This window comes from Oryzias latipes, chromosome 7 (assembly GCF_053564925.1).
Source record: "Oryzias latipes strain Hd-rR chromosome 7, Olatipes_Hd-rR_3.1".
NCBI classification, from domain to species: Eukaryota; Metazoa; Chordata; class Actinopteri; order Beloniformes; family Adrianichthyidae; genus Oryzias; species Oryzias latipes.
The window spans coordinates 15884116-15910155 of NC_136243.1; the positions used below are offsets into that span (position 1 = coordinate 15884116).

A 26040-nucleotide genomic window follows, 5' to 3' on the forward strand; every position below is an offset into this window, starting at 1 on the left:
ACATATCCAAATTGCAGGCAGCTAAATGCCCGGAAGTTTAAATGTACACTACTGAACACAAAGTGCAGTCCTGTCTGGTATTTTTCGTAATACTTGAGTTGTCTGATTGTCAAATACAGAGGTAAAAACAAAATAAGGAAACGTCAAATTTTTACAAAAGAAAAGAAAAATGTTACGTATTCATTCAAAACTTTAAAAAGAGAAATTTTCCATAAATGGTCATTTAGTTAGAGCTAACTTCAACTTGAACATCCAAAAACAGCAAAGAAAGGGCGAACCTTTCATAAACTTTATTTTTCCATTCAAATGTGTAAAATTGAGATAAACACAACTATACTGTGAATGTACACAAACGTACACAATTTCAACAGGCTGAACAGAGAATTTCTAACAGTGCAAATGACTGACTAACACAAGGCACAGAACTACCACTGCGTTGGACTTCAGAGAAGAACGCGGAATGGAGTTTGCACATTTAATGTCATATTAACTACAGAACCACAAAAACATAAGAAAAACAAACAAACATGTTTACTGTTGTTAACCGTAGCCTGGGCCATCATTGCCAGAAACAATAGGTTTGATAAATGAAAGCAGCATTATCAGGATTCTTCCAAACACCCCACAGTGTTGTAAAAAAAAAAAGAAATACAGCGGTCCTAATCAGCACAAAAAGAAGAAGGGATCTATGGAGCCTTTTAAACTAAACAGATTTCCCTATTATGATTTTCATATGTCATAAGTAGCACTGAAAATAACATTTTCAGCCTTAAAAATGAAGAGGAAAACTGTTTTACTTTGTCCAAAACCGTTTTGTTACTCTCTTTTTTTTTGGAGGGGAGCCAGAATCATCGATTTTAATTTAGGTCAAATAAAAACAAAAAAAGGCCACTGTTGTGTTTGAGTTGATACCAAATAACACAAAGTAAACAAAGACAATTCGATTCATTACTTAATTAGATAATTAGAAATGCTAACAAAAACAGTTGCATATAAACATGATGTGCAAATCTGAAAAAATGAGTGCAGTTCTTCCTCATTTTTTTTTTTTTGGCAACAAAATCAATTTTACAACAATAATCGTGAATTTTTTTATCCTTTCCAGTTTGTCCTACAAGGCAAAATAAAACTGGGCAATATTTTGTTTTAATGCTAGGCTTAAGATAAAACAGAGACTTTCGTTCACGTAAAAAAAGTGTCTGAAATTCAAATTAAAATGAGAGAAAACTTTTAGCCAACAACACCATATAGGTTTGTTTGTGCATTCATTTGAATTTAAAAAAATCTGTTTTACTCAGTAACTATACTCAATTGCACAATCATGTCATTTGAATGTAACTTAGGGGGGAGAAAAAGAGAAGGAAAAAGCTTTCATTTTTGGTTTTGTAAAACACTCCAGTATAAAACACTGTATAAAACAAAGCTAAAACAGTTTGACTAAAATAGTATTTCGTCATGAAAAGTACTTTTCAGAAAAAAGTGATGTCTCAATTGTCTGAATCATGTGACAGCCTAAGCTGGATTGAGGTACTCATGAGGACTAACTCAACCGCTGTGGTTTGCCTGAGCGCCATGACCCGAAACACCTTCATCAGCAGAGAGGAACACTGTACACCTCGAAAGGTTTGGCGTGCAAAAGCGTGCTAGTGTCGAGATCGGCCTCCTTCAAAGGCGTGGTGCTCCTTGTGGGCTAAAAACAAAAGAAGAAACAGAAAATAGTAACCTGCACTATACAGTATTTCTGATCTTTTTTCCCCACTCCTGGGGGAGGAGTGAGAAGATTCTTACGTTTGTAAAACACGGCTTTGAAAGAAATCTGTGGCAAGAGCTGGTAGATCCTTTCAAGCACGTTTGACTCGTTGGAGCAGAAGGCATTTTCGTTCCAGACCTGAACCACATCTTCTCTGTCTCGAACACTGACGCTGACCCCAACAACTTCATCCTCTGAAACCACACGCAATAAAACTTACAGAGATGCTGTAAGAGGCCTGTTCCTCATCAAATCCCAAAAGACTTTCTACCTGAGGCACAGAAGTCGCTGAACTGTTCTCCGATTGTGGCCAACAGCAACTCCTTCCACACTGAAGGCTGTGTATAGGAGGACAAACAGGTTAGTCTGGTAATGGGACAAATACTTGCAATACCTTCTTCCCTTTGGCTTACAGTGCACTCTTTGGGCACTTTCATCTTCCAGACGCCGCCTTTAGCGTTGCTTTCTTCTTCCCTGCGTGCATACCAACAAAAGCTGTATTAAATAAACCATCTTCATCATCCTTAGTGTGCTTCTTCAAATAGCATGAAAATATAATCATCATGACTTCGCCAGGTGGGAGACTGATCACCAGTATCCGATCCATCAGAACCAGAACTTTATGCCACCTGTTATAACCTTCTGCCCTTTGCAGTGAAGCTCAGGACCAACAGCTGCTCTGGTCCAAAATAGGAAGGCCTCCATTGCAAGATAACCTTTGATCAAATATGTACTATTTTGGGGGAGACATTTGCTTAAGAAAACAGCTTTAAAAACAACAATATTACTATTTTTTTGATGAATTTAATAGTAGTCCCTTTATTTTGTCAATTATATAATCACTCTTGTTTGTGGCCTCAAAGCATCTGAGTTCAGGCCTGCTCTGCTGTCTGGCACAGCAGTCAGAGAAATGCATTTAAGAAGAACTTTAACATTTGGTGCAAAACTTACAGGAAATAATTGAACAAAATGAGTTTTTAAACTTCCTAATTTAAAAAATATATATTTACCTATATATGAGCATTTTCTAATCTTGGAAAACACGCACTTCCACAATAAAAAAGCTTATTTCTATCCAAGTGCATCTCCCAGAATGTTAGGTTTCGGTTGATTTAACCCAATGGCTTGATAAAAGGAGTGTCTGTTAGTTTGTGAAAAGCTCATTTGAAGCCACACAGTTTTCAATTTGGCTACCAAACCCAAGAAATTCTGAAAATAAGGAACAGGGGAGATAAAAGAGCCTGGCAGAGGTTTGAATATGCCCATTTAGAATTTTAAAGAGCAGATAACTGGTGGTCACCTGTCAATCAAAGGATCACATCCCCGTTTCTGCCCAATTTCAATTAAAAAAAAAAGAAAGTATAATAAAGTATATACAAATTGATAAAATCCTTGTCAGAACCTCCTTTATTAAATCCAGCAGATGTGGATGAACATAAAGCTTTTGAAACTAGAGTATGTAAAAAAATTGATTTTTGTTGTGAAGTTTAAGGCGTAATTAAGGAGCAAATCTATTAAAATAAACCCCATATTTAACTAATCTTTTATATTTGTTCAATTTCATGTCAAGTTTTATATCTTCAATGTTTATTTTCATTTTGTTTGAGGATTAACACTAAAAACAGAATCCTGAGTCTGGTCCACATTCTACCACTTCAAACTCACCACAGAGGCTTCCTTTCCCCTCTCATGAGATGATAGCTGCATCTTAAGGGCAAACTGGAGACACCGGGTATATTGTTGTAAACTCTCCAAAAGCTCTGCCAGCAGGAACAAGCAGAAACAAGATATTTAGCTGACTCAGTTCAGGTGGGAGCATGAACACAAGAGACAGACCTACACCATTGAAAATGGTCTTTTTTGGTCTTTTAAACATATTCTTTTGTCATTTTTCTCATGATGGTGGACATATATAAAGAAAACTAAGATTAAAATTGCATTTCTGAATATTGTTTTTTCAAATAGTTGTGAATCAGGGGTAAACATAAAAACTGCCGTATGAAAGGGCTTGTTGCTGTGACGTAGGTGCTAGTTACCGGGCCACAGGCTCCATTCTGATGAACCCACTTGTAGACAAACAGATCCATGTAGGTCTTTGCTTTCCTCGTCTGAGCTGGAATCTGGCTTAAAACTATTTGGCTAGATAACGCCGACATTTCTCACCATTTTTGTGGCACCACTAATGTTAGCTTGGGGCTGTAAGCTAGCGGAAGAGAGTGCAACCTAAGGGCTGATGGGAATTGAGGGCAGGCTTACTCTACGACAACAGACAGTGTGACAGAACAATTCAAAAGAGAATTTCTGATGAACTCCTTCTGCTCTGGTTTTTTAATTTTTGCTAAAAACGGCATAATCTTAATTAAAAGACCCCTGGGAATGGGAAAGATGATCAGAGTGAGACTTGTTTTTAAAAAGGAGGCTCTTGTTGCCAGAATCTCACCTGGACGGTCTCTACAGTGTAGATTTTCTTCAAGTTTGATTCACATTCGGCTGCTGTCGTCCCTGGGAGAGATCTGAATAATAATGTGAAAAAAAATGTTGTGTCATTTTGAGGTAATGAAAATGAAACATTTCATTCATTTGAAACTCAAAGATGGTAAGGACCACTTGAGAAAATGATCAAATTAATGATATATTTAAAAAAAAAAAATCAAAATCTCTTCTTCTGGGCTTTAATTTTGAAACATGTTAGTGCTGCCCCCTCCACATACAGGTGAGATGAGGGAATCGCATGATAAAATAGGCAAGTGAGCAGTAAACAACACTGACCCCATTTGAACAGAGCAGCCTCCAACTTGAGCTCACAGTGCAAGTTACAGCTTGTGATCAGCTCTGATTACCTAACATTTCTCAAGACTGATCCACTTATTAGTGTTTAGAGAAAGTTTGATGCTCATGTTTGGATCTGAGGCCAAATCACTTACACAAACAGCTGACATAACAATGACTCCGCAACTTCAGAACGATGCTAATTCCCCTAAATCCACGTTTATATAAATAAAAAAAAATCATTAGTCTTGATAATCACCCTCTTTGTAATTCGTCCTAGCTGATCGCGCTTAAAATGGGTCAAAAATGAAAATAAAATCAAATAAAAAAACAAATTTTATTTTATTTGTCAACAACCAGTGGTAAACGTTGATTGACATAGACTCTTATAGCTTTTCTTTGTTCTTCGGGTAAACCAGAGTTCAACCACGTGATTTCACTAAAAACACAACAAGTCGGATGGGAATTAAACTACGCAGGTTCTTACCTATCAAGCCAGAAAGTCCACGAAGAATGTAGAGGCAGAGTGTCGCTCTCGCTGTCATGTGGGACCCTTCCCAAATCTCGAAGATTGTGTTGAGAGCTCAGCTGGAGAGCAGCGACAGGAACTGCCATTGTCAGTTCTGAAGAAATAAAATAAAAAATGTATATATATTAAAAAAAAAAAATCTAATGTCTATCAGCGCGGGCGTTTTTCTCGGCCGCCTGTTGTGTTTCTTTTATATATATAGGTTCGTTTTGTAAATGAGCCCCTGTGTCAGCTGCTGACTCATTGGTCACTTCTGTAGCGGTTGGCGCCGTCACAGGAAAAAGATGACGCTGTCTCCCGCTGCCTTCGGCATTTTCAGAGTTCAGGAGCAGTCGAGAAACCTCTATTTTCCAACTACTCGCAAATGAGGGAAACACACATACCTGAAATAATTTGCATATTTAAAAAAAATATAGAATTGTGACATTTTTAGCATAACCACGAGGACATCAAAGATCTTTGTTTATCTCCGCGTCTTCCGCAATTACGTATGTTTTGCACATGCGCAGAGACTGCTGCTACAGCTTGTTGACTCGCTAGCTGCTACATGCTAGCAGTGCGTGCTGCTGACGAGCAATTATTTCCTGGACACAGCTATGGATATCGACGCGCTGGTTGAAGCATTTCAAGGCAATGTTTGCATTAATACAAATTAATGAAGCCTTTTATATTTTCTTATTGTTTTACTTATTAAATTCCACTGATGAAATGTACTGTTTGCTAGCCACGCTGCGCACGTTATTCGGAAATGTAGCTTACCAAGAAGAACAGCTACCCTGTAAGAAAACATTTGGGGGATTCTGATTTAAACTCCTGGTTTGCTAACGAAAATGTAAACTGAAAGTTGAACTTTTATTTATTTATTGCTCCGGAGATGTGAAAGTAACAGTAGTGTGTGTGAACAGCTAGCTCGAGGGGATTAGCATGGTGCTAAAAATACTATGCTAACTTTAATAATAACTTCAGCGAAATTTAAGTGTTGTTTCTGCATGTACTTTTCTCGTTAGCTGCGTTTATTTCTGGATGAACAAAAGTACTAATAGAACACTTTGCATCTGTTAAAGTGATGCTAATCTTTACTTTGTTTTGTAATGTTTTGTAAACTAAATGGAACAATTGGAGAATTTCAAAATGTGTGAACAAATAATGTTTTGTTAGGGTCGGGCTTAATGCAGGCACATCATGCAGTGCATTTGTGTCATCAGTGGAGTAGAGATGTTTGTGTCACTTTTTAAACTATTTAGTCAAAATAAACAATCTGTTTTGCTTTTTTGTGTTCAGATTTTGAGAAGAAAGGAAAGGAAGAGGTCTGTCCTCTACTAGAGCAGTTCCTGTGTCATGTTGCCAAGACCGGACAACCTCTGTAAGTGTGTATAGCCTCAACTAATTGTCACCTGAGGTACAGATATTTGAAAACCTGACAAAAAAAAGAGCCATAAATGTGAAAGCCTTTATTCTGTGCATAATGTGACAATTAGATTGCGCTTATGTTTTTCAGGATCCCCTGGTCACAGTTCAAAATGTATTTTATGTTTAAGTTAGAAAAAGTCATCAGTGACTTCCATGACTCCTCGCCAGAACAGAGAACATTACGGAATCCCAATGTGGATTATGTTCCTTTTGAGGAAATGAAGAGACGGATTTTAAAGATCGTGGACGGTTACAGTGGGTAAGACTGTTGTAAATAAGCCTTGTTTGCTTATTAATCACAGACAATTATCCTGTTCTGGTTTTGTCTTAATCTTTAAATGATAACATTGCCTTTGCATGTGTCTTTATGTTGCCTTTCCACTAATATATAGATCTTTACTTAAAAAAATAATAATGGTTACTCGCCTGAACAGTGCAACGAAGTGAAGAGGTGAACTGTTTTTAATTTTTTATCTAGCTAGTGTGATGTGCAAATATGAAATCTAGGAAGCATCTCATTGACTTTCTGATTGACCAGCTTCAAATCTGGATTATGAGCAGCAATTGCCCTTATTTTTGCAAGCCCTTTTAAGATTTGTTTCCTCATCTTAATTTGTGCTTTCGATCAATTTCCCAGAGTTCCTTTCACCATCCAGCGTCTTTGTGAACTCCTTACAGACCCAAAGCGGAATTACACAAGTACAGACAAGTTTCTCAGAGGTTTAGAAAAAGTAAGCGACACAATCTTAAAGTTTGCAAACTGGACCATCGTAAATAAGTAAATCATAAGTAAAACCTTTTTTTTCTTTTTTTTGCAGAACGTAATGGTGGTCAGCTGTCTGTTCCCCACATCAGAGTGAGTACAATACTGACAACGTTATCTTTTTTATATTGTTTTCCTGTGCTGGTTTTTCCTCATGATTGCTCCTTTGAGTTTCTATGCTGAGTCAGTTGGAAGGAGACAGCTGTTTGTGCTTTCTCCTGGAGCCTCCAGTGTAAACAGAATGAAGGGTGTGACGTCTCTATGCTCTGACAGGTGGAGAAAACAAACATTTGATAAGCGTCATTCTGATTTCGCCTCAATTACAACCAAAAGAGGTATCTTAGAAATCTGTGGCGCATGAGTGGATTGTTTTGAGGGGGGCAGGCTAGTGCCATTTTTCTGTGGCCATAGACTCTTGCTATCTTACAGTGAGGAAAAGCCATGTTATGTGCCTGGCACAAGTAGCAGACAAGCTCCTCTGTCTCCTCATTGAATGAAGACTGTCTTTTTTGAGTGGAACATGCAACAAGTGTCAGAGGTGTATGGCCTATCAGGAAATTGAAGCTGCTAGTGCAGAAGGTGAAGCTGCACAAATGCAGCAATGTTAAATGGATGATTGAATCTGAATTATCTTGCATCATCAGCTGCATATTCGGACATCTGCCTCCAAAACATGCACACAACAGCTTTAAATGGATACAATTTGCCGCCGGTCAGTTTCTCCTCACAAATGCTGAAGCATACTTGCTTGGATTTACTTATTACCTCACACACATTTTAGTATGTGGTCATAAAGAGACTGTATTATGTGGGTACATGGTTATCGATCTTATTCACTTACAGATGTAGACAAAATTGTTGGGATGACTCGTAATCAAAAAGAAATCACAGTTGTCACTGAAATTATTTGAAAGGCTTTTACTACCGGTAATTTCCAAAAACGTCAAAATCAGACATTGTTTTTTGATCGGTATTAATTCATTACTAATTCATTGAAATTATAAAAACAAAGTAAACCCGTAGTCGGACTCTGTTGGGCTCTGACCTTGTGCAGCTATTAGAACATCTCAACTCCATCAAAGCCTTGTGAAGCAAAATGTGTTCCTTAATGTGAGAAAGCCTGGTGTCAGTCACAGCTCATTTGTGTGGATAATGATTCAAAACACAAACAAATAAAAACTCCTAAGAGTGCCTTAGAGCAAAAAGTTCTATTATTCTGAAACAACCTTCTATGGAAGGGACATACACATGTGGGATGAAGAGGGCATCTTTCTGTCTCCAGGACTGGGATGTTTGTTTAGTTTTGTCTGTTTAGGTTTGTTTAGCCATTACCCTTCAATTCTATGACTTTATGTTCTTTTTGATTCATGTTTATTACATAACTACCGGTTTGAAAACCATTAAGATGACTACTGTTGTGATATTGGGCTCTATAAAAAAATTGAATTGAAAAGGATTGGGTCGGGGAAAGCTGGGATGACCTCTAATTTTTCGCCACAAAATGTTACATTTACAGTACCTGACCTTTATTATTGTTTTGAAAGGATTCTGTGGCACAACAATTCACAAGCAATATCTGATTTTCATAGAAGTTTTCAATTTATTGTTCCTTTTTTGATGTACCTTAGTGAAAATTGCAGTTTTCCTTTTTTTTATTAGCAGACATCAACACATTACGCTAGGATTCATCCGTGCAATAAATGAAAAGGCTTTTTTTTTTTACTCCTGTTTAACTCCTAACTCGACCAATTGTGGACGATGGTGTCACCTCCAATTCAGGCCAGTTCTTTTTGAATCTGTAAAGCAACTAATAAACCTTTTTTTCTGCCTGCTCTCCTCTTAATGATTGATGCACAGTGACACAGGTGAGCAGGGCAGGATTTGTAAACAAACATCTCTCAAACATTACTTCTGTTACAGACAGACATAACACACATAGACTCGACATGTTCTTCCAACAGACCAGTTCCAACACACCTGATTTAAATGTTGAATTTTTCTGTGAAGTACCACAATCAGATCCGACCTTCATAGCTGCATTTCTGCCCTGTTGTCTGCTAGAAAGACGTGTTTAGAAACAGGAAAAACGTCACGGTCCAAAACACAGTCCTAGAACATCTAGAAAATTCTTTTTGTTTCGTTTTTTAACTGATATTACAGATGTAGAACACAATTTATCGGGGAGAGGGCAAAAACTGAGTTGACCGTTAGATGCAGACCCATTTTGTGATGCAAAAAAATTATATTTGGCATTAAAGCAAGGAAATACTTTAAAGCTCACAGTTCCAGAGGGAAGTTAGGAAAACACTTTCTTTCAGGGAAGCAAGATAGAACCCTAAGTACAGTCCAATTAGACTCCCCCCTCTAGTTATATCAAACAGAGTCTACATCATTTAGGTACTGGTCTTTTCATTCAGCTGGATGTGATTGGTTTCTTTTCCAGTCGAAATGTGAATGGACCCAGCACCCCAAAAACACACAACAGACCAAAGCTGTCACTGTCGACTTCACTTTCCACAAACGGCCTCCCCGACTGTTCAGTCAGTAAAGAACCGCAGTCAGCCACTGAAATGGAAGAGCACCACACAAGGTAACTAATGGATTTACACCACAACAGAGTCCACATTTAGCTCCTTAAAGAAAGAAACGTTGTCTTCTTTTCCCAAATCCTAAATTCTACAAACATTAGAAGAGATTTTTGTTAATTTTTTTTCTTTTCTTTTTTTTTTCTTTGCAACAGTGACGCCTCATCACCGGAGAAGGACACAACATTAAAAGCTGGGCTAAAGAGCAAAAACCCTCCTCCTGAGGAGGATTCTGGTCAACTTGCGGCCAAGAGACTAAAGATTGACGTAAATCAAGAGAAGGAAGCAGCAAGCGAAGAAAATGACTCGTTGTGTCATAATGGATCAGAAAGCTCCTCAGAGTCACAGGACTCTTCAGAAAGGTCTAGTGAAGAATGCAAAGGGGAATCTGCTCACGGCACACCAAGTACGCTAGGCGCTCTGTGTACGGGTAAGTATCATGACTTTCTGCAGAGATGTATTCAAATAACAATGTGCTTAAACGTCAGGTACACCTTATTAAAGTCCCACTCCAATCGTCCTTTGATCTACTTTCAAAGCATCCGCAGTGGCCTTTTAAGTATGATTAAGCTGATATTATGCATAATCAAAAAAACCTGCGTAGTTTTCTAGAACATACTTCTTGCAGAGCACCAGTAGTTCATTAGAAATTCGCATTTGAGTTGTAGGTGGGATTGTTGGTGCTAAGCAAGCCTGCCCCACTTCCCATCATCCATTTGCTTACCTGCTCTCCCAGTAGCTTATCCCCCACCCCCCCCACCCCCCCACACACAACCCCAACCCAACATTACCGGAGCAACAAAAATGGCAAGCTATATCAGAGCTATCCAACCGTACAGTTTTGAGTCAGATGCCAGCTCAGCTGAGGAAAATGAAGACGTCCATGGATCTATTTGTCTGCCAGAGAGCTTGTGGCCTGCACAGTGTATCTTCTATGTCACAGATACATTCTTTTTAAACTGCATTTTTGTTTGTCTGCTCCTGATTCACGATGATTTGAAGAAAGAAATAGTCAGAAAAGGAATTATAGGCTTAATTTTCTAAATAAATGTCCTCCATCATCAGAAAAATGCCACATGAACATGTTAAAAAACACCTATTTCATTGGACTGGGTTTTTAAGGCATAAATAATAGGTAGATCTTCCTAGGCTGTAGTTAAATGTTTTTATATATACACACACACACATTTTGTCTGCTAGAACATACATACATTTCTTTTTTTTAATCAGAATATATATACATTTTTTATTTCAAAACTGTTGCTTTTGTTCTCATTTTAGAGCCATTTGCACCAATGACTTGGTGTAAGTGCTGCTGGTGGTCATGTGGTGTTTGAATGATCGGTAAAATGAAAAACTACAAATCATCCAACACCATATGGATGCACGATAACTTCCTGCACCTAAACAATAGTCACTTTATTTTCAGTGCACCATTTATGGGGAGACGTCCAAATTACAGGAAAAATGAAACAAGGATTATCAAGATCATTTATTCCAGTTTGGTGGGCCAGATTAAGTAGTTTAACATAGAAGTAGTGTAGCATATGGCCACCGGTCTCCAAGCATTTTCTTTTGAAGGCCACAAAACTTTTCATCTCTGATGTGTCTTAATTTACCTATTTTTAAACTTCTTTTGTCTTCCTTTAATTCGGAAGCATTTTGGTACCCTGAAGGTCTTGTAGAGTGATATACGAATAAGGTTTCATTCATTTATATAAAATAACACTATTTATGAAATAATAAATAAGCAATTAACTCTCTGTGATCCCCACAAAAAAAGGCAGGAAAGATAGTACTAATAACCTACATTTAAAAAATATAACCAATAAATAATCTGTCTTTTCCGATCATAATCCATTTTAGGCCTTTGGAAGGCTGCAGCTCCTCACACTTCTCACAGTTTGCATTAAACTTCATGAATAAAACTGAGCAGCTGTGCTGTCCTGCATGTCTGCGATGTCGAAGTCTTTTGTCTTCTGCTGCAGCTGGGCATTTATCAGCATTATTTCATCAGGACAGTGTTCCCTCGTTTTTTGCCGGAGTTTCGTTCTAAAAATATCCCGTGAAGATGAATTCCTCACTACACCCTTTATCCACTTTCCTAAGACAGACATAAATGTTTTCACACTTTTCTCTAGTTCAAACATTTATAGAAAATGAAGTCCAGGATTATAGAATGAAAACAAAGATCTGATCGTGATCAAAGATTTATGTAGATCTGGAGACGCGACACGGTGGAGATTGACAAGGTCTCCAGCCAATCAGGACACAGAACAGGCTGGGCTGTTTGAAAAGAAAAATAACAGGATAATCGCTCTAAAAGAATTGAACTGTGACGTAGAAGGAGAACGCCGTGTTCTGTTCTATTTGAGAGAGATTTTTAGAGGGTTTTTGATCAGAACAGACTGCAGAAAGGTGGAATAAAATGTCACCTTCCATTTCCAGATTGGGAACAAAAATCAGGCGTCTGATATTTTTCAGCAGGCCGTGCCAAACAGGCGGGCCAGATCCAGCCGATTTAGAGGATATTATGTTCCTTCCTGGGACTAAAAATGCAATGCAAAAGGCTGTGTTAGTCAATAAATTATAACCCCTTTTATTTTTAGTTAATTAAACTATAAAAAAAGTATTTGAATTTGAGGTTTAATGTTTTATTTCTCTATTTACTAGGGCTGGAATTACAAAAAAAGCATTTATATTAATCTTCAGTTCAAACTGTAATATTTATTCCTTAAATCAATTTATTTTCTTTCAAATCAACTTTTTTTGCAGTCCCATGTATTATTTTTTATGAAAAAAATACTCAACTTTTAATAGAAGTCCCATCCCTTTTCAGTTTGAAGGGCCTATATTGTGCAAAATAAACAATTTGAGCTTTTAAGTGAATTATAACTTTGTTCTGAGCATTCCCTTTAAGAATTTGCGCTCTGAGCACCAGCCCCTCCCAACCCACAGAAGCAAGTGGGTCCTCACATTGTGAGAACTCTAGGGTGACGTCATAATATCAGCTGCACCCACAAGGAGCGAAAGGCGGAGTCTTAGAGATCCAGTCGTCTTACTACCGAGTAGGAAAATGAGCTGCGAAAATAATTCATTTAATTTTAAAAAATCGTTCTCTAGTGTGCCAAAGGTAATATATCATTTATATATATGGATATAGTTTACTATTAAAGGCGTCAGAATAGGCTTGTATTGGCCCTTTAAAACATGTTTTTATAACAATTCTCTGCTGGACTGCCCCCTCCATGTTCAATATGAGTCACTTCTTTTACCCCAACTCATGAGCTTTAGGAGATCTTTAGAATACAGTGTGTTGGGTACACAGACACGCTTTTTAATCTTTTTTTTTGTCCACAGAGCCCAGCAGTAAAACAGAATCCTCTGAGGAGGCAGGAGATTTATCGGAGGAAGGAGCTGAGCACTCCGTTCTGAGTGACAGTAGCGAGGACCAATCGGAGCACTCGACTCCAACAGCGCCGACTGCAAGCTTTGAGGAGAGAAGTGAAGAGAGCAGCAGCAGCAGTGATGGAGAGGGCTTAACCAGCGTCAAGCAAGTGTCTTCAACCAGCACTTCCCCTGACCTGTCAACAGAGGGCAGTGCTGACACTTCAGAGAGCCCAAAGACTGCAACAGAGCCGGAGGAGCAGCACTAACTTGAAGGCCAGCATGCCAACTGACTTTTCTGCTCCCTTTTTTTTTTTTTTTCACACTGTATGATACCACACCAAGGGTATATCTGTAGCACTGAGGACTTTCAGGCATCCGGACCAAGAGTGACGTTGACCTTTAGACTTTCCACAGACGTGTTGGTCTACTTCAGTTCCAGCTTGTCATGGCCACTCACAGCCAGGTCTTTCAAACTGAAAGGAGACAATTCAAACCACATCAAGGAGACTGCCTATTTTTCTTTTGAATAATACAGATTTGTAATCTTTTTTTTTTTTGTATCTGAAAATTGTAATTTAATCTTGATAATTTATCCAGTAGCTTCATTTTTATTTGGCATTTATTTCTAAAGAGATCCTGTGGCAGACTTGTGTTTTCACTTAAGCACAGTAGTTTAAATTTTACGTTTTAGAATTACTCCGTTTCTCCAGGTGTCCTGTCATTAATGATGTATTTTTGCATTTTGTATGAAGCACACACCATGAAATCCATTTCGTTATCTTGCACTTGGTAAGCTTGACCCCCTGAAAGATGTGGAAACTCTTACTTTGTAACTGTATGAAGTCAGTATAACGCAGTCGTGCCAGTAGTGACCACTTTCATTAGTTACACACAACTTTGGTTTGGTGTGAAGGTAGCAACGTCTGCAAAACACAAGGTACTTACACTTCCTGTATGTCACATATTAGTTCGACAGCTATAACTTTTGATAATTAGGATTTTTACGAAACATCCCTGTTTTTGTAGACTTTTAATACATGTCCACTGCCTTTGTAAAATTGCTGAAAATGGAAGGCTCAAGCTTGTATGATAGTATTCGTGGAAAGCAATAAATGCTCAAATCTGGTGTGTTACAGGTTGTGCATTTTAGTTGCAAATTGTGTCTAATCTTTGCAGAATCCTTGGGTGGAACAGCTGGGAATAAACTGACTGGTTTTTTGAGTCTGGAATATTTGTCAAATAGACACTTTTTTTTTTTTTTAGTACTTTGTGGCACGTCTTTGAATATGTACTTAAAGCAAAATGAAAAACTTAAAGACTCAGACGTATCCATCTCTTTTTGTTTCTTGCAGGTTTGTTTCCTCACACACGTTTTTTTCCATATGGCGAGCAAAAACCGTATAGATGGCTGTGATCTATAAGTAATGTGCAGAAACGCAAGGAAGAAACACGAGGTGTTCCGCAGGAAGCAAATGTTGTGCAAGACCCTGTGTGAATGATTCATTTTAATCACCTGAGGATAACATCAAGCAACTCCCTGATGGCCTTGACACTCATAATCTAAGATTATGTCTATTCTTGTCAGCACAAGCCATGGCTCTGAGCAATTCTATAAACCGATGCTGGTTTCCCCTTTAAAGCATGTGGTAATTCCCAAATTCCTCCAGAGCACCACTGGTCTGTCTGGCACACTCAACAGCACTTTCATCTTCAACACAAACAGGAACAAGCTTTTCAAAATAAATGAACTCATCAAGGAATGTCATGAGTCTCCCCTTCAGGGAAAAGTTAGGAGTTAGGTCACATTTCTCTCAACTGTAGGTAATCTGTGTTCTTACTGTGTGTTACAGTATTTCAGTAAGTACCATCTTCTCTGAAGGTGAGGTACACTGTGAACAGGTCACCAGTTTTTTGCAGGGCCACACACACTGACATGGACAACTGGGGACAATTTAGAGACACAGATGATGCATGTTTTTTTTGACTGAGGGAGGAAGCCAGGGTACCCGGAGAAAACCCACTCATGTAAAAGGAGAACATGCAAACTCTACATGGTAAGGTCCTGGTTGGGATTCGTGCCTTCTTGCTGGGGAGCCCCTATCTTTGACCCATATGTGTAAAATGCCAAGGTTTTGTTTCAGTGCAAAGGTAGCACAAAGATAGCACAAAAACTGCTACGCCCTAAAACAGAAATTAAAGGGTCCAAACAAAACGCTCAATTATGAGAAGCTCCAGTATTCTTGTTGATCACATCAAAATTTGTTTTGGAATGCTTGATATGAGTGTTACCGAAAGACTTTTGGGGAGGTTGTGGCAAGTGGGGAAGATAGCTTCACAAAGGGCCTCCCCTGTCTGAAACTGATGTCCATTTTCGTAAACTTCCCTTAACCATCAATCTCTAAATGTTCTCAATTAGATTTAAATCAGGAGAACATGCATGATGATCCAAAAGACTGATGTTATTCTCCTAAAACTGTCATGTGTCAGTCAGGTTGTGCAAAGTCCACAAAACTGCCCATTTGCAAAGTCCAAATCGGCAGTTTTGTGGCATTGATGGCAACGTGGCCTTTGAAGACACTGTTTTTGAAGTTCTTCTCTTGCAGATACTGTCTGATCAATACTGGGAAACAATCAGGACCAGTGATGGTCTTAATTTGGGTCAAGGATCGTCCCATGTCTTGGCGGACAGCCCTTTAGATGGTATAGCTCAGTGCTGGTGAATTGTTTTGTTCCATAACCATCAAGATCTTTTTAAAAAAATAAAAATAAAATAACCTTGGCAGCAATGGCACGTTGTGGGAGGCCTTGGTTATGCAACTTAATAATCCAGCCATGTTCAAGGAAATACCGCTTTTTTTTGCTTCTGCCATCAAAAGACCTCGACAAGATGTTTACCTCTTAGAAAGTACAATCGAATGCTGATTTTGACACAAATTCTGTCTTCAATTTTGATCAGCTGATGAACACTTCTTTTCATTTAAATTATTTTCAATAAATTGGCAGCTAAAACTCCTTGCTGTCTTGATCCTTTTCTTTCTACTGCATTTTGAAGCACTACTTCGGATCGGATTTGATGAATGCAAATTCTTGCATTTTCTTGACCGATCTTAAGGTTTTGATCAGGAGGGCATCTCAACATAGGGGTGCGTTTTGGCCGTAACTAATTTATTTATTTATTTTGGTGTGGGGAAGATCCTTGTGGTTCCATGGAGATGGCTCTCAGAACAGACAGTCCTTACTTGCATGTTTTGTTTGGAATTAGCACAAGCAGCATCACAAAGGAAATCCCCTCATCATCTCAGTGTGAACTAATTGCTTCAGACAAGTCTTCATTTCTAATCCTGTACCATGTGATGCATATCTGTCTGTGTGTCAGCTTCACTTTCAGAAGGGATTTGCAGGAATACACAGCAGAATAACTGCTCTGCTTTGAGTCGATTTTTTTGTCAGTGATTCATTTACTTTTTAGCTGATCAATTACAAAGTCTGTTGGATCGTGCTCACTTTTATGGATTTGTAGAGGGCAGGGATACGAGAAAAGAAGACCTGAAGACCCAAATAAAACATCTTCATGTAGGTTAAAAACTGGGCTAACAGTTGGGGAGTTACAGAAAATCTTCCCATCATGGGTCAGCGGCTGAGCGAGGAAAGTGACCCAGACAAGGAGATCGATGTTGCGGAGCTGCAGGAATGGTACAAAAAGTTTGTGGTGGAGTGCCCGAGTGGGACGCTGTTCATGCACGAGTTCAAGGGTTTCTTTGGTGTCACCAACAACAAGGAGGCTGCAGATTACATTGAAAACATGTTTCGGGCCTTTGACAAGAACGGCGTAAGTATAAGGTCAACTTTTGGGTCCGTTTAGGTTCTTCCGTTGATTGGCACAAACACGCTCCATAAATAAGGCTTCAGATTAACTATTGCAGTCGCAAGTTATAACATTTTCCTTTTTATTCCAATTTAAAAATTATTTGACATTTATTTTTACTGTCGACACTCAATGTAACACTGGGGGGTTTATGGAAGTATGATATAGTGCTATAAATAATCCATAAATCTGGCCCCTCATAAGGTTTTTCTTTCTGTTCATAGGACAACACCATTGATTTCCTGGAGTACGTTGCAGCTTTGAATTTAGTTCTCCGGGGAAAACTGGAGCATAAACTCAAATGGACATTCAAAATGTATGATAAAGATGGAAGCGGGTGCATTGATAAAACAGAACTTCTTGAAATTGTGGAGGTATGATTGTCAACACCACAGATTAGGCATAAATTTTAAGGTAGAAGTTACTGTAACCAAATTTTTCTGTCCATCTCAGTCTATTTATCGGTTGAAGAAAGCCTGCCATGGAGAGCTGGATGAAGAATGTAATCTGCTTACCCCAGACCAGGTGGTTGATCGGATATTTGAGCTGGTTGATGAAAATGGAGATGGTGAGTTTGTGATTGTTTAATAAAGTTTTTCTTTTCTAAAAGTTCAATCATAAATTTCTTTATAACATTATGGATTAAGGAGTGGGAATCAAATCAAATGAAGTAACTTTTATTCTTTAGGGGAACTCTCACTGGATGAGTTTATTGATGGAGCGCGGAGAGACAAGTGGGTGATGAAGATGCTGCAGATGGACGTCAACCCCGGAGACTGGATCAATGAGCGGCGATGCAGTGAAGACTTCTAATGCTGGAACATGGATAGTCAGTCGTATCCGACCCTCTTGAGAACCTGTACATACATACATGTATATAAAAGTTAATCAATGTTTAGATGTAAAACAAGTTTGCTTGCAAAGATGCAGTACAGAGTTAAATCAACAACTGTAGTCTTGACTTCATGAACTACTGATAATGATGTACCGGTAGATCCTTTTCATATGCAACCATGAAGCATTTATTTTGTTTTTCCTTTGTGTGTTCTACAATGAGCCTCAATAAATTTACTCAAAAGAACCCTTAAATGTCTTTGACTTTTTTTTTTAATAAAAACAATAAAAAAGAAAGAATCTAAGGAACTAAATAACATAAAAATACCAAAAGTAATACAGGTGTAGAGCTGACATGAAAATAATTCTAACCATTGCCAAAAATTATACGATATAAAAACCATATTCCAACCCTCCATTTAGGCTCACTGTTATCCTGTTTAGTTGTTAAATTAAGGTCTGAAACTGAAACCTCAACAACCATACAATCCCTCAGCAAAAAACAGTCCACTTGAAGCTTATTTCATGAATATACTTTAGTTTAAGTATAGCAAGGCTACTTTATATGTACATTTGGAGTAGGGTATATGCTAACTGAATACCTCTTCAGACTACTTTGGAACATTTTAAGTCTACAATCTATAGGACAGTATATAAAAAAATAAACAAAACCAGTAAACTGCCTCACTTTTAGAGTAGTAGACTGAGCATACTTGTAGTACACTACTACTTTTTGCTAAGGGGTATGTGAGTGGGCTTAGTTTATAAAGCTTTAAGTAGTCTCAACTGTTTAAAAAAATCTCCCCTTCTTAGTTAAGAAGATTTCTTCCTTTCTTTTTTTAATATTAAACACCGGGGATTTAAAAATTTAAAATAAAAGCGGAAGGCACTCATACATAAAATCTCGTTTATTCTCGCGAGAGAATCGACGGTATGTTGACGCTGCTGTGAGCTGCGGAAACGAAACTAGATTAGCCAATATCTACTGATTTTTTTATTACGTTTTTTGAAGTACTTTCTATCTAAGTAGAAAACAGAAGTATTTGTTTTTCATAGTAATTTTAGACATCAGTAGTCCTGCGCTGTTGTGTATTAAAGACCTTTAACGCCGAATCGAATTGACACCATTTCTACTTCTTCATGTCGTCGGAAGCTCAGACACCATACAGCCCTGGAAAACGGAAGGTAGTTTTCTCATTTATATAAGATATCTATGCGCTAGAGAGGGCTTTGCTTTGCTGCACTTTTCATTTTCCAGCTTGTCTCCTATGTGTTTATTCGCACGGGGCGGTGCTGCCCTCTGCTGGTCAGAATGTAGAAGACAGCTGGAGGCTCGCTTATGTCAGCGGGGACCTGTTCTCGTGCCCAGCAGAAGAAGCCCTGGCCCACTGCATCAGTGAGGACTGCCGCATGGGGGCAGGGATAGCGGTCACGTTCAAGAAGAGGTTCGGCGGTGTGCCTGAGTTAAAGGAACAGAGTGAGTCACACTGTTTAACCAAAATGTTTTAATTTAAACATTTGTTTAAAAAATATATAAAATAACCAAGTAAATAACTACAACCGTATTCAAAGTAAGCAGAGTGTTTTTTACTTGGCTGCTGTTCTTCAAAAATACTTTCAACAATGTAATGTTGTAAAAAAGCTCTTTTTGTTTCTACATACCATTTTGTACGGTGGCCCTGAAGTCCAAAAACATCAACGATCACAACATTAATTAAAGATGCAAAAATAAAAAATAAATTAAATTAAAATATTAGAAATGAAAACAAAATTTCAGAAACCAAAACATAATTCCAAAAAAAAAGAAGAAAAGAAAATGGAAATAAAAAGGAAACATTCTGGAAAACTAAAGTAATTTCCAGAAATCACAATAAAATGAAACAAAAGAAGAAACCGGAAAAGGAAGGTGCTACATCATTTCAATCAAACCTTATGTGTTAATAGACGATGCTGGATATGCTGCGTACGAATCATTAAACTTTTGGTAGTATGCAGATATAAACACATTGTAAAAAACGCAAACGTAAAAAATAAAACGTCATCATCTCATCAGCCACATCCCATACCTACCTTGTTTCTTTTCTTTAAAATATCATTAAGATTTTTGAAACTTTTTGTCTTCAAAAAGGTTTTTTAAATTTTGTTGAATTTTTTTAATTTGTCTTTTGACTTCTAAAATATAATGTTTTTTTGTTTTGCTTTTTTAACTGTTGTGATCTTTATTATGTTTTGGCATTGAGTGATTTGTTGATGTGATTTGCACTTGAAGGCCACCATTATTTGTTGTCACCTTCTTTTTTAGTTAAAGTTCTCAATTTTTTAAATTAGTATCTGACTAATCATAATTTCTATCATATTTTGTTTTGTTTTTTACAGAAAAAGGGAGCGGACAGTGCGCTGTACTAAGAAAAAATGGACGTTTTATCTACTACTTGGTAAAAATGAAGTTTATGTAAAATATTTACCAAATTTTTTCTGTTCTGTTTCTATTGAGTTGCTTTTTTTCTTGCATTTATTTAAAATATATTTTTCAAACAGATAACAAAGAAAAGATTTAACCAGAAACCGACCTATGACTGTCTGAGACGCAGCCTGGAGGACATGAAGTCTCACTGCGTAACAAATGGTGTGACAAGAATATCGATGCCTCGGTTGGTGCTTCCTCCTGTGGTTTTGTGGAGCTTGTTTTCCGGATAAACGTTCATTGTTTTCTTTGTGGGTGATTGAACTCTCTCCATGTGCCTGTCGCTTTGTCCGTCGCAGCATTGGGTGTGGTCTGGACCGATTGAGGTGGCCAAAAGTGTCCGAGATCCTGGAGGAGGTTTTCAACCACACAAACGTCTCCATCACCATCTACAGCCTCCCTGAGAAAGCAGAGTCTACGGTGATGAAGGAAAACATGCACAGATGATTAACAGAGATGATTATTATTGTTTTTGTTTAATTTATTTTGTCATTGACAATTTTTTGTTGTGTTTCAATACTGGCCAAAGCCCACATCATAGGCAAATGACCATATATGGCCATTGCCATGATCCACATTTAAAGTTTTGTTCTTTCATCATGGTCTGAAGGCCCAAACATCTTCAGGGAACAGGAAATCAGAATAATTTTTCAAAATAAAATGACTTTATGTAAAAATTGATTATTCCTTAGTTCTCAACTCACTTTTGGATTCAGAAAGGTCCCCTTCAGTATTCTAAAGCAAAAATAAGTACCAAACGTGCCTTCACATCAGAATCATGCTAGCTAAGCTGATGCAACCATGTTGGGGTTATGCTTATTTGACCCATTAACCTTTTTTCCTTTACATTTTGAAGCTAATTTGAGACTTAAATGTTGTGTTAGGATAATTTATGTTAATTTAGCTTAAACACAACTATCCTGCTTACTCATTTAGCTCATTTTGGCAGCCCTATATATATTTTTTTGTTGCTAATCTGGCACTTAGCCTTGCAATTTGCATCATGCCAGCTCATTTAGCTAACTTTGGCATGGCGCCCACTAGAAAAGGGCAAAAGACCATATTGTTTATTAGCCATGCCGCATGCAGCTTTACTTCTTCTTATTTTGTCAGCCAGGTGAAGTGGTTGGAAAGCAATAAACAGCGAAATAGGTTTTGCAGCCAGAGTGTAAATATGTTTATTTCGTGTGCAGTTAGATCTATAAAGGTGAAAACTGATTGGACATTGATCCCCACTTAAAAAAACAGTCTCAAGTGGTGATTTGAGAAGCTGCAGCTGTGAAGACATGTTTTTTTATGTTTAAAAAAAAAATTATGCATTAAAATTGAACAATTTAATTAAAAAAGGAAATGTTACTGTTTTTTTGTCATTTGTGAAAAAAAAAAATCTAAGATGTGAAAAATTTTAATGATTTTATTTTTTAATGAAAAAAACATGTCAAAAATGTTAAAGTCCACACAATTTGTACACAACGTAATTCAAAGTGCTTCATAAAACAGTAAAATGCATTAAAATCACAATACATAACAATGCAAAATTAAATATATAAATAATTATTAGAAAATTTTCCTAAAAAGAAAATGAATAGAGGTGCAGATAAAGACCCTTTAATTATACACACAGCTAAACAGAAATGTTTTGAGTCGAGATTTCAATACTAACACAGTAGAGCCCTGACTCACATTCTCAGGGAGACGGTTCCAGCTTTGAGCAGCATAAAAATTCCCTTTGTTTAGTCCTGACTCCAGGAACCCGCAGGTCTAGCAGGATTAAGACAGAGACTTTGCCAGCGTCAGTGTTTAGGCCGATGTCGTTAGGTACCTTGATAAGAGCAGCTTCTGTGCTATGATGGGGTTTAAAACCTGACTGAATACATCAAATGAATCAAGAGAAAGTCAGTGAGCTGTTGGTAAACAACTTTTTTAAGGACTTTTCCTAAAAAATGGCAACTTTGAAATGGGTCTGTAATTGTTCAGTACTGTGACATCAAAATTGCTCTTCTTCAGGAGAGGTTAATGACTGCAGTTGTTAAGGCCTCAGGAAATGTTCCAGATTGAAGCGACATGTTAACTATTTGAGTAATTGGTGCTGACAAAATGTTCAGTACGGACTTTAGACATTTAGTGGGGAACACATGAAGGCAACATGTAGACAAACTAAGACAGGTGATGATCTCTTGGACAGTTTTGTCAGTTACAGGTACAAAGTCAGTCAGTCAGCTTAGAGACTTGGTGGCTGTTGGGTAGTTATTTGTGTTGTGGAGTTTATGGCTTTTTTAATGCCCTGAACCTTGTTCTTATAAAATACAGCAAACTCATTACATTAAGATGTGCGAACCAGTTCTAATGGCAGCTGAGCAGGAGGGTTTGTTAATTTGTTTACTATTGCAAACAAGACACGAGAGTTGCTGCTGCAACTTCCAATGATTTCAGAAAAGTACATTTTCCCTTGTTCTGCACCAGATTTGGCTGTAGGTATACAACTCCCCCTTATACACTTCAAATTGAACCTGCAGTTTTGACTCTTTTAGCTCTGAAAGACTTCCTTTTCTGTGCCCTGTCCAAATCATTGTTCATCCAGGGAGCTTTCTACTTTTTCAGATTTTCATCTTCATAGGGGCAATGGCATCCAGAACATTCAAATGCTAGAAGTAACAGAGTTCACTAATTCATTAACATTAGCACCAGAGGCGTTTTCAAAGTTTATCATCTCTGCAAACTGTGCCCTAGTCCTGTCATTCATGTCTCTCCTTTTGACAACTCCAGGACCAGGTGGTGGTCTGGGAGCAATGGACAGGTCAAAGAACACACAGAAATGATCAGACAGGGCCACATCAACCACTCTGACGTTGGAAATGATGACTCCCTTTGTGTGTGCCCTCTGCTCACATGTTGAGTAAGACCAAAGGTTTCAAGGACAGCGTTGAACTCTTTTACATATCTCTCATTGACATTATCCATATGGACATTAAAATCCCCTGTAATGATTAAACCCTCGAAGTCTGTGCACACAACTGAGAGCACTTCAGTGTGGCTGTGCTGAGGAGGCTTATACATAACTATGCCGAGTAAGGAAGGAGTTTGTTTTAACTCAATTTAAAGGAAGCATACTCAAATGATAAAACATACCCAATGATAATCTGTGGGTTACAATATTATCTCTAAACAGTGCAGAAACGCCTCCACCTGTTTTACTTTATCGTATTTCAGATTCAGATTTGTAGTTGGAGGGAGTTGATTCAACTAGAAGATTGTTTCCTTCTGACAGATCTGACATAGAAACAGATGAATCTTTATAACTTTTTCTTCTTAGGAGCCTGTACCTGCTCTCTTTCTATTGAGTTTTACTTACTCTAACATAGGCTGCTGATGTGTTCAGATTCACGTGTCTCCTAAAGTGTCAGGTGTCTCTTAATGTACCCATTTATCAGTCCCTCTTACGCTGTTGACTCAGACAACACCCTCCTTGAATTTCAGTTTGCTCGTCACATCAATTCTGGAGTTCTCATTGGCCCACGGTCATGTCATAGTAGGATTCAGTATTGATCTGCTTGGGTATTGTCCCACACTTTATCTGGGACAGAACAGGCTGGAGAAAATAAAGAAAAAGCATGAAATCTGACACCACTGGGTCAACATTTTTCTTCAGTCAGAGAAAGCCTTTTAATGGATACAAATGCTGTGAAGAAAGACATCATAGACATTTACCGCAGGATTTCCTTTTAGGCTCTTTGTAAAATCATTTGTAACAATCTAAATTATTGGATTTTAAGATGAGCAGCCGACTGAGTATGTTATTTCCCCTCCTCTCCTCTTTCTCGGTTCATCTTAAGGATTTTTGTTGTTCTGTTTTACACCCAAAGTTTTCTGGAATTATTTCATGATGACATGTTTTTATGCAAAAACCAGGTTGTAAATTAAACAATAAAACATTTTCTTAATGCATCGGCATCAGTGTGCGCTTCCAATTTGTTTTTGTTAAACTTCTGGAGCCAGAAATCTAAATCTAGCTGGAGGTTTTATGGATATTTGAGAGCCACGGCGTTGAAATCACGACTGGTAATGACTGGATACTGGTGAGACCTTCTGAACATGCTCAGTAGATGCCTGCCTGCTGCCTCCCATTCTCCTTTGGGGCGTCTTCAATTATTCAGGAGCTAAAGGCATTAAATGCTGTGAGCACGGCAATGGGCTGACCATTCTCCCCATTTGTCCAGTCTAGCTGGAAGACAGTACTTGGGTGTTTTTTTTTTTTTTTTGCTTTTTTTGTAACCATCCTCGTGCCCTGCTCCTCTTCCTCCTCCCTTCCCATCCCCCCTTCCTGCCTGGCAATCATACTCTCACTGCAGCACAGACACCTTGCTGTGCTGCAGCAGGCGCAGGGAAATCTCCCCCCACTGGACTGACCGTCAGAGGGCTGCAGCAGGAAAGACCCGTTGCATCAGGACCGGCTCTCATCCCACCTGCTTTCCCCCCACCCCACCCCCCCCACTTTGCTGCACTTGTGTCTTTGTTCTGCTTGTCCCACTGCAGCCCAGTGATTCACCCTCCATGCTCTCCTCCATCACCGCTCTCCGCTCTCCCACACACCCTCAGCACCCCTCCTCTCTCTGTCCTCCATTCGCTTTTTTTCCCTCTTTGCTCATTGCGTATGAAATTGCAGAGCTCAGCATTCTTCTTTAAAGGCACTTAGGGAGGGTGGGGGTGAGAGGAAAAACTCACGAGCTTGGCGGGAGGTTTTTTTTTTTTTGCGTCACATAACCGTCCCCCTTCCAATTAAAGACGAGCGCTTATGTTATTGAAGAACAGTTCAGCCAATAAGGAGGCAGCTCATGCAAAGATAGCCAGAAAGAGCAGCAGAGGCGAGTGGGCAAGAGCAGGAAAAACTGCAGTGTGGATAGTTTCCTTCCCTCCCTGTAGCAGATCTCTTATCAGTTTCTGCACGCTTGTGTTGGGGGAGCATTTGAATGGGGGGATCTCTGTGAGTGTGTCTTGTAAAGGTGTGTCTGCAGATTTATTCATTCTGAAAGTGGAAGTAAGAGAAAGTGAGAGGATTCTGACTATTCTTCTCTTTATCTCAAAGTGTCTCAACTGAAAAAAAGGAAGATAGTGTCCAGGAGAGCATCCTGCACAAAAAGGTAAGCAGCCTCATTTCCCTTTAACTTCAGAGGTAGTTTTTGTGTATTTGTCATATTTATGACTCTGTGAAAAATATAAAGTCATAGTACTTCATTATACACGGGAATTTATACCTTTATTTACATTTGAAGAACTTGACAGACAAGCAGAAAGGAGGCTGAGTGGAAACCAAAGGGAGGGGGAAGCTGAGTGTGGGACTCCCTGCTGCTCCCAGGCAATTTTCTGTGCACACGGTTCTCTAGTGCTGCAGTATCCCGTTGCATCCCTGTGCAGAGCTATCTTAGCATCCGGGCTGTGCCGGGCTGACTAATTCAAAGCCTATGAAAATAGCTAATTGCTTTTTCTGCACCAGTGAAGTTTTACAAATTCAGTGCGTTGAAGAGACCCCATTTTAGTTTTAATGTACGCATTGTTATTGTCAGAGAGATTTCTCAGTGTACTTCTATTTGCTTTGATTGCATTTGTGCAGTTTATTTTCTACTTTTGAGACAGAACTGGAAACTTTGTTCATCTCAAGCTTTTAGAAAGAAGTTTAAAGAAAA

At 38.4% G+C, this 26040-nt stretch overlaps 5 protein-coding genes across 8 annotated transcripts in view; 4 read left to right on the forward strand and 1 right to left on the reverse strand.

The window, feature by feature from the left end:
• Positions 1 to 275: 275 nt before the first annotated feature.
• On the reverse strand, positions 276 to 5562 carry LOC101162529 (eukaryotic translation initiation factor 4E type 3). Of its 2 annotated transcripts, XM_078950364.1 has the most exons (8): positions 5432 to 5562; positions 5007 to 5142; positions 4191 to 4263; positions 3416 to 3510; positions 2164 to 2224; positions 2022 to 2088; positions 1789 to 1944; positions 276 to 1690 (listed from the first exon to the last, which is right to left on the reverse strand). In XM_078950364.1, the coding sequence occupies exons 1-8, from the start codon at positions 5445 to 5447 to the stop codon at positions 1644 to 1646; spliced, it is 651 nt and encodes a 216-aa protein (XP_078806490.1). In that variant the 5' UTR covers positions 5448 to 5562; the 3' UTR covers positions 276 to 1643. The 2 variants fall into 2 exon arrangements, with proteins under 2 accessions (XP_078806490.1, XP_004070877.1); XM_004070829.5 differs by lacking the exon at positions 5432 to 5562 and having other exon boundaries at positions 5007 to 5347.
• On the forward strand, positions 5541 to 14518 carry LOC101162291 (serine/threonine-protein phosphatase 4 regulatory subunit 2). Of its 2 annotated transcripts, none has more exons than XM_023956748.2 (8): positions 5541 to 5678; positions 6330 to 6411; positions 6547 to 6717; positions 7096 to 7189; positions 7277 to 7314; positions 9665 to 9811; positions 9962 to 10236; positions 13167 to 14518. In XM_023956748.2, exons 1-8 carry the CDS (start codon positions 5645 to 5647, stop codon positions 13460 to 13462), a joined length of 1137 nt encoding a protein of 378 aa, XP_023812516.1. In that variant the 5' UTR covers positions 5541 to 5644; the 3' UTR covers positions 13463 to 14518. The 2 variants fall into 2 exon arrangements, with proteins under 2 accessions (XP_023812516.1, XP_023812515.2); XM_023956747.2 differs by having other exon boundaries at positions 5594 to 5826.
• A 2076-nt stretch (positions 14519 to 16594) lies between these two features.
• guca1b (guanylate cyclase activator 1B) lies at positions 16595 to 18139 on the forward strand. Its single transcript, NM_001104675.1, is given in 4 exon segments — positions 16595 to 17025; positions 17286 to 17435; positions 17515 to 17629; positions 17750 to 18139. Coding segments are annotated over 4 exon segments (594 nt in total). The 5' UTR covers positions 16595 to 16821; the 3' UTR covers positions 17875 to 18139.
• Positions 18140 to 18805: 666 nt separating this feature from the next.
• Positions 18806 to 23389, forward strand: oard1 (O-acyl-ADP-ribose deacylase 1). The gene is made up of 6 exons (XM_004070827.5): positions 18806 to 19080; positions 19207 to 19372; positions 20272 to 20330; positions 20434 to 20546; positions 20659 to 20779; positions 23126 to 23389. Exons 1-6 carry the CDS (start codon positions 19036 to 19038, stop codon positions 23204 to 23206), a joined length of 585 nt encoding a protein of 194 aa, XP_004070875.2. The 5' UTR covers positions 18806 to 19035; the 3' UTR covers positions 23207 to 23389.
• Positions 23390 to 24704: 1315 nt separating this feature from the next.
• LOC101161806 (synaptotagmin-2) overlaps positions 24705 to 26040 on the forward strand; it is a 71541-nt gene continuing 70205 nt past the window's right edge. For both annotated transcript variants that reach the window (XM_004070826.5, XM_011477429.4), the window contains exons 1-2: positions 24705 to 25359; positions 25443 to 25497. The gene's annotated coding sequence lies outside the window, so the exon portion shown is untranslated. The remainder of the gene's footprint in view (positions 25360 to 25442; positions 25498 to 26040) is intronic.

Bases quoted from the DNA above. Each gene is read 5' to 3' on its own strand.
- LOC101162291 (XM_023956747.2), top strand. From the start codon at position 5,682: ATGTTTGCATTAATACAAATTAATGAAGCCTTTTATATTTTCTTATTG. The intron at 6,718-7,095 runs GTAAGACTGTTG...TCAATTTCCCAG, and splicing joins ATCGTGGACGGTTACAGTGG to AGTTCCTTTCACCATCCAGC. The intron at 7,190-7,276 runs GTAAGCGACACA...TTTTTTTTGCAG, and splicing joins TTCTCAGAGGTTTAGAAAAA to AACGTAATGGTGGTCAGCTG.
- oard1 (XM_004070827.5), top strand. From the start codon at position 19,036: ATGTCGTCGGAAGCTCAGACACCATACAGCCCTGGAAAACGGAAG. The intron at 19,373-20,271 runs GTGAGTCACACT...TGTTTTTTACAG, and splicing joins GCCTGAGTTAAAGGAACAGA to AAAAAGGGAGCGGACAGTGC. The intron at 20,780-23,125 runs GTGATGAAGGAA...TGACAACTCCAG, and splicing joins CTGAGAAAGCAGAGTCTACG to GACCAGGTGGTGGTCTGGGA.
- LOC101162529 (XM_078950364.1), bottom strand. The intron at 4,264-5,006 runs GTAAGAACCTGC...ATTATTATTCAG, and splicing joins TGGACTTTCTGGCTTGATAG to ATCTCTCCCAGGGACGACAG. The intron at 3,511-4,190 runs GTGAGATTCTGG...TCCTGCTGGCAG, and splicing joins ACACTGTAGAGACCGTCCAG to AGCTTTTGGAGAGTTTACAA.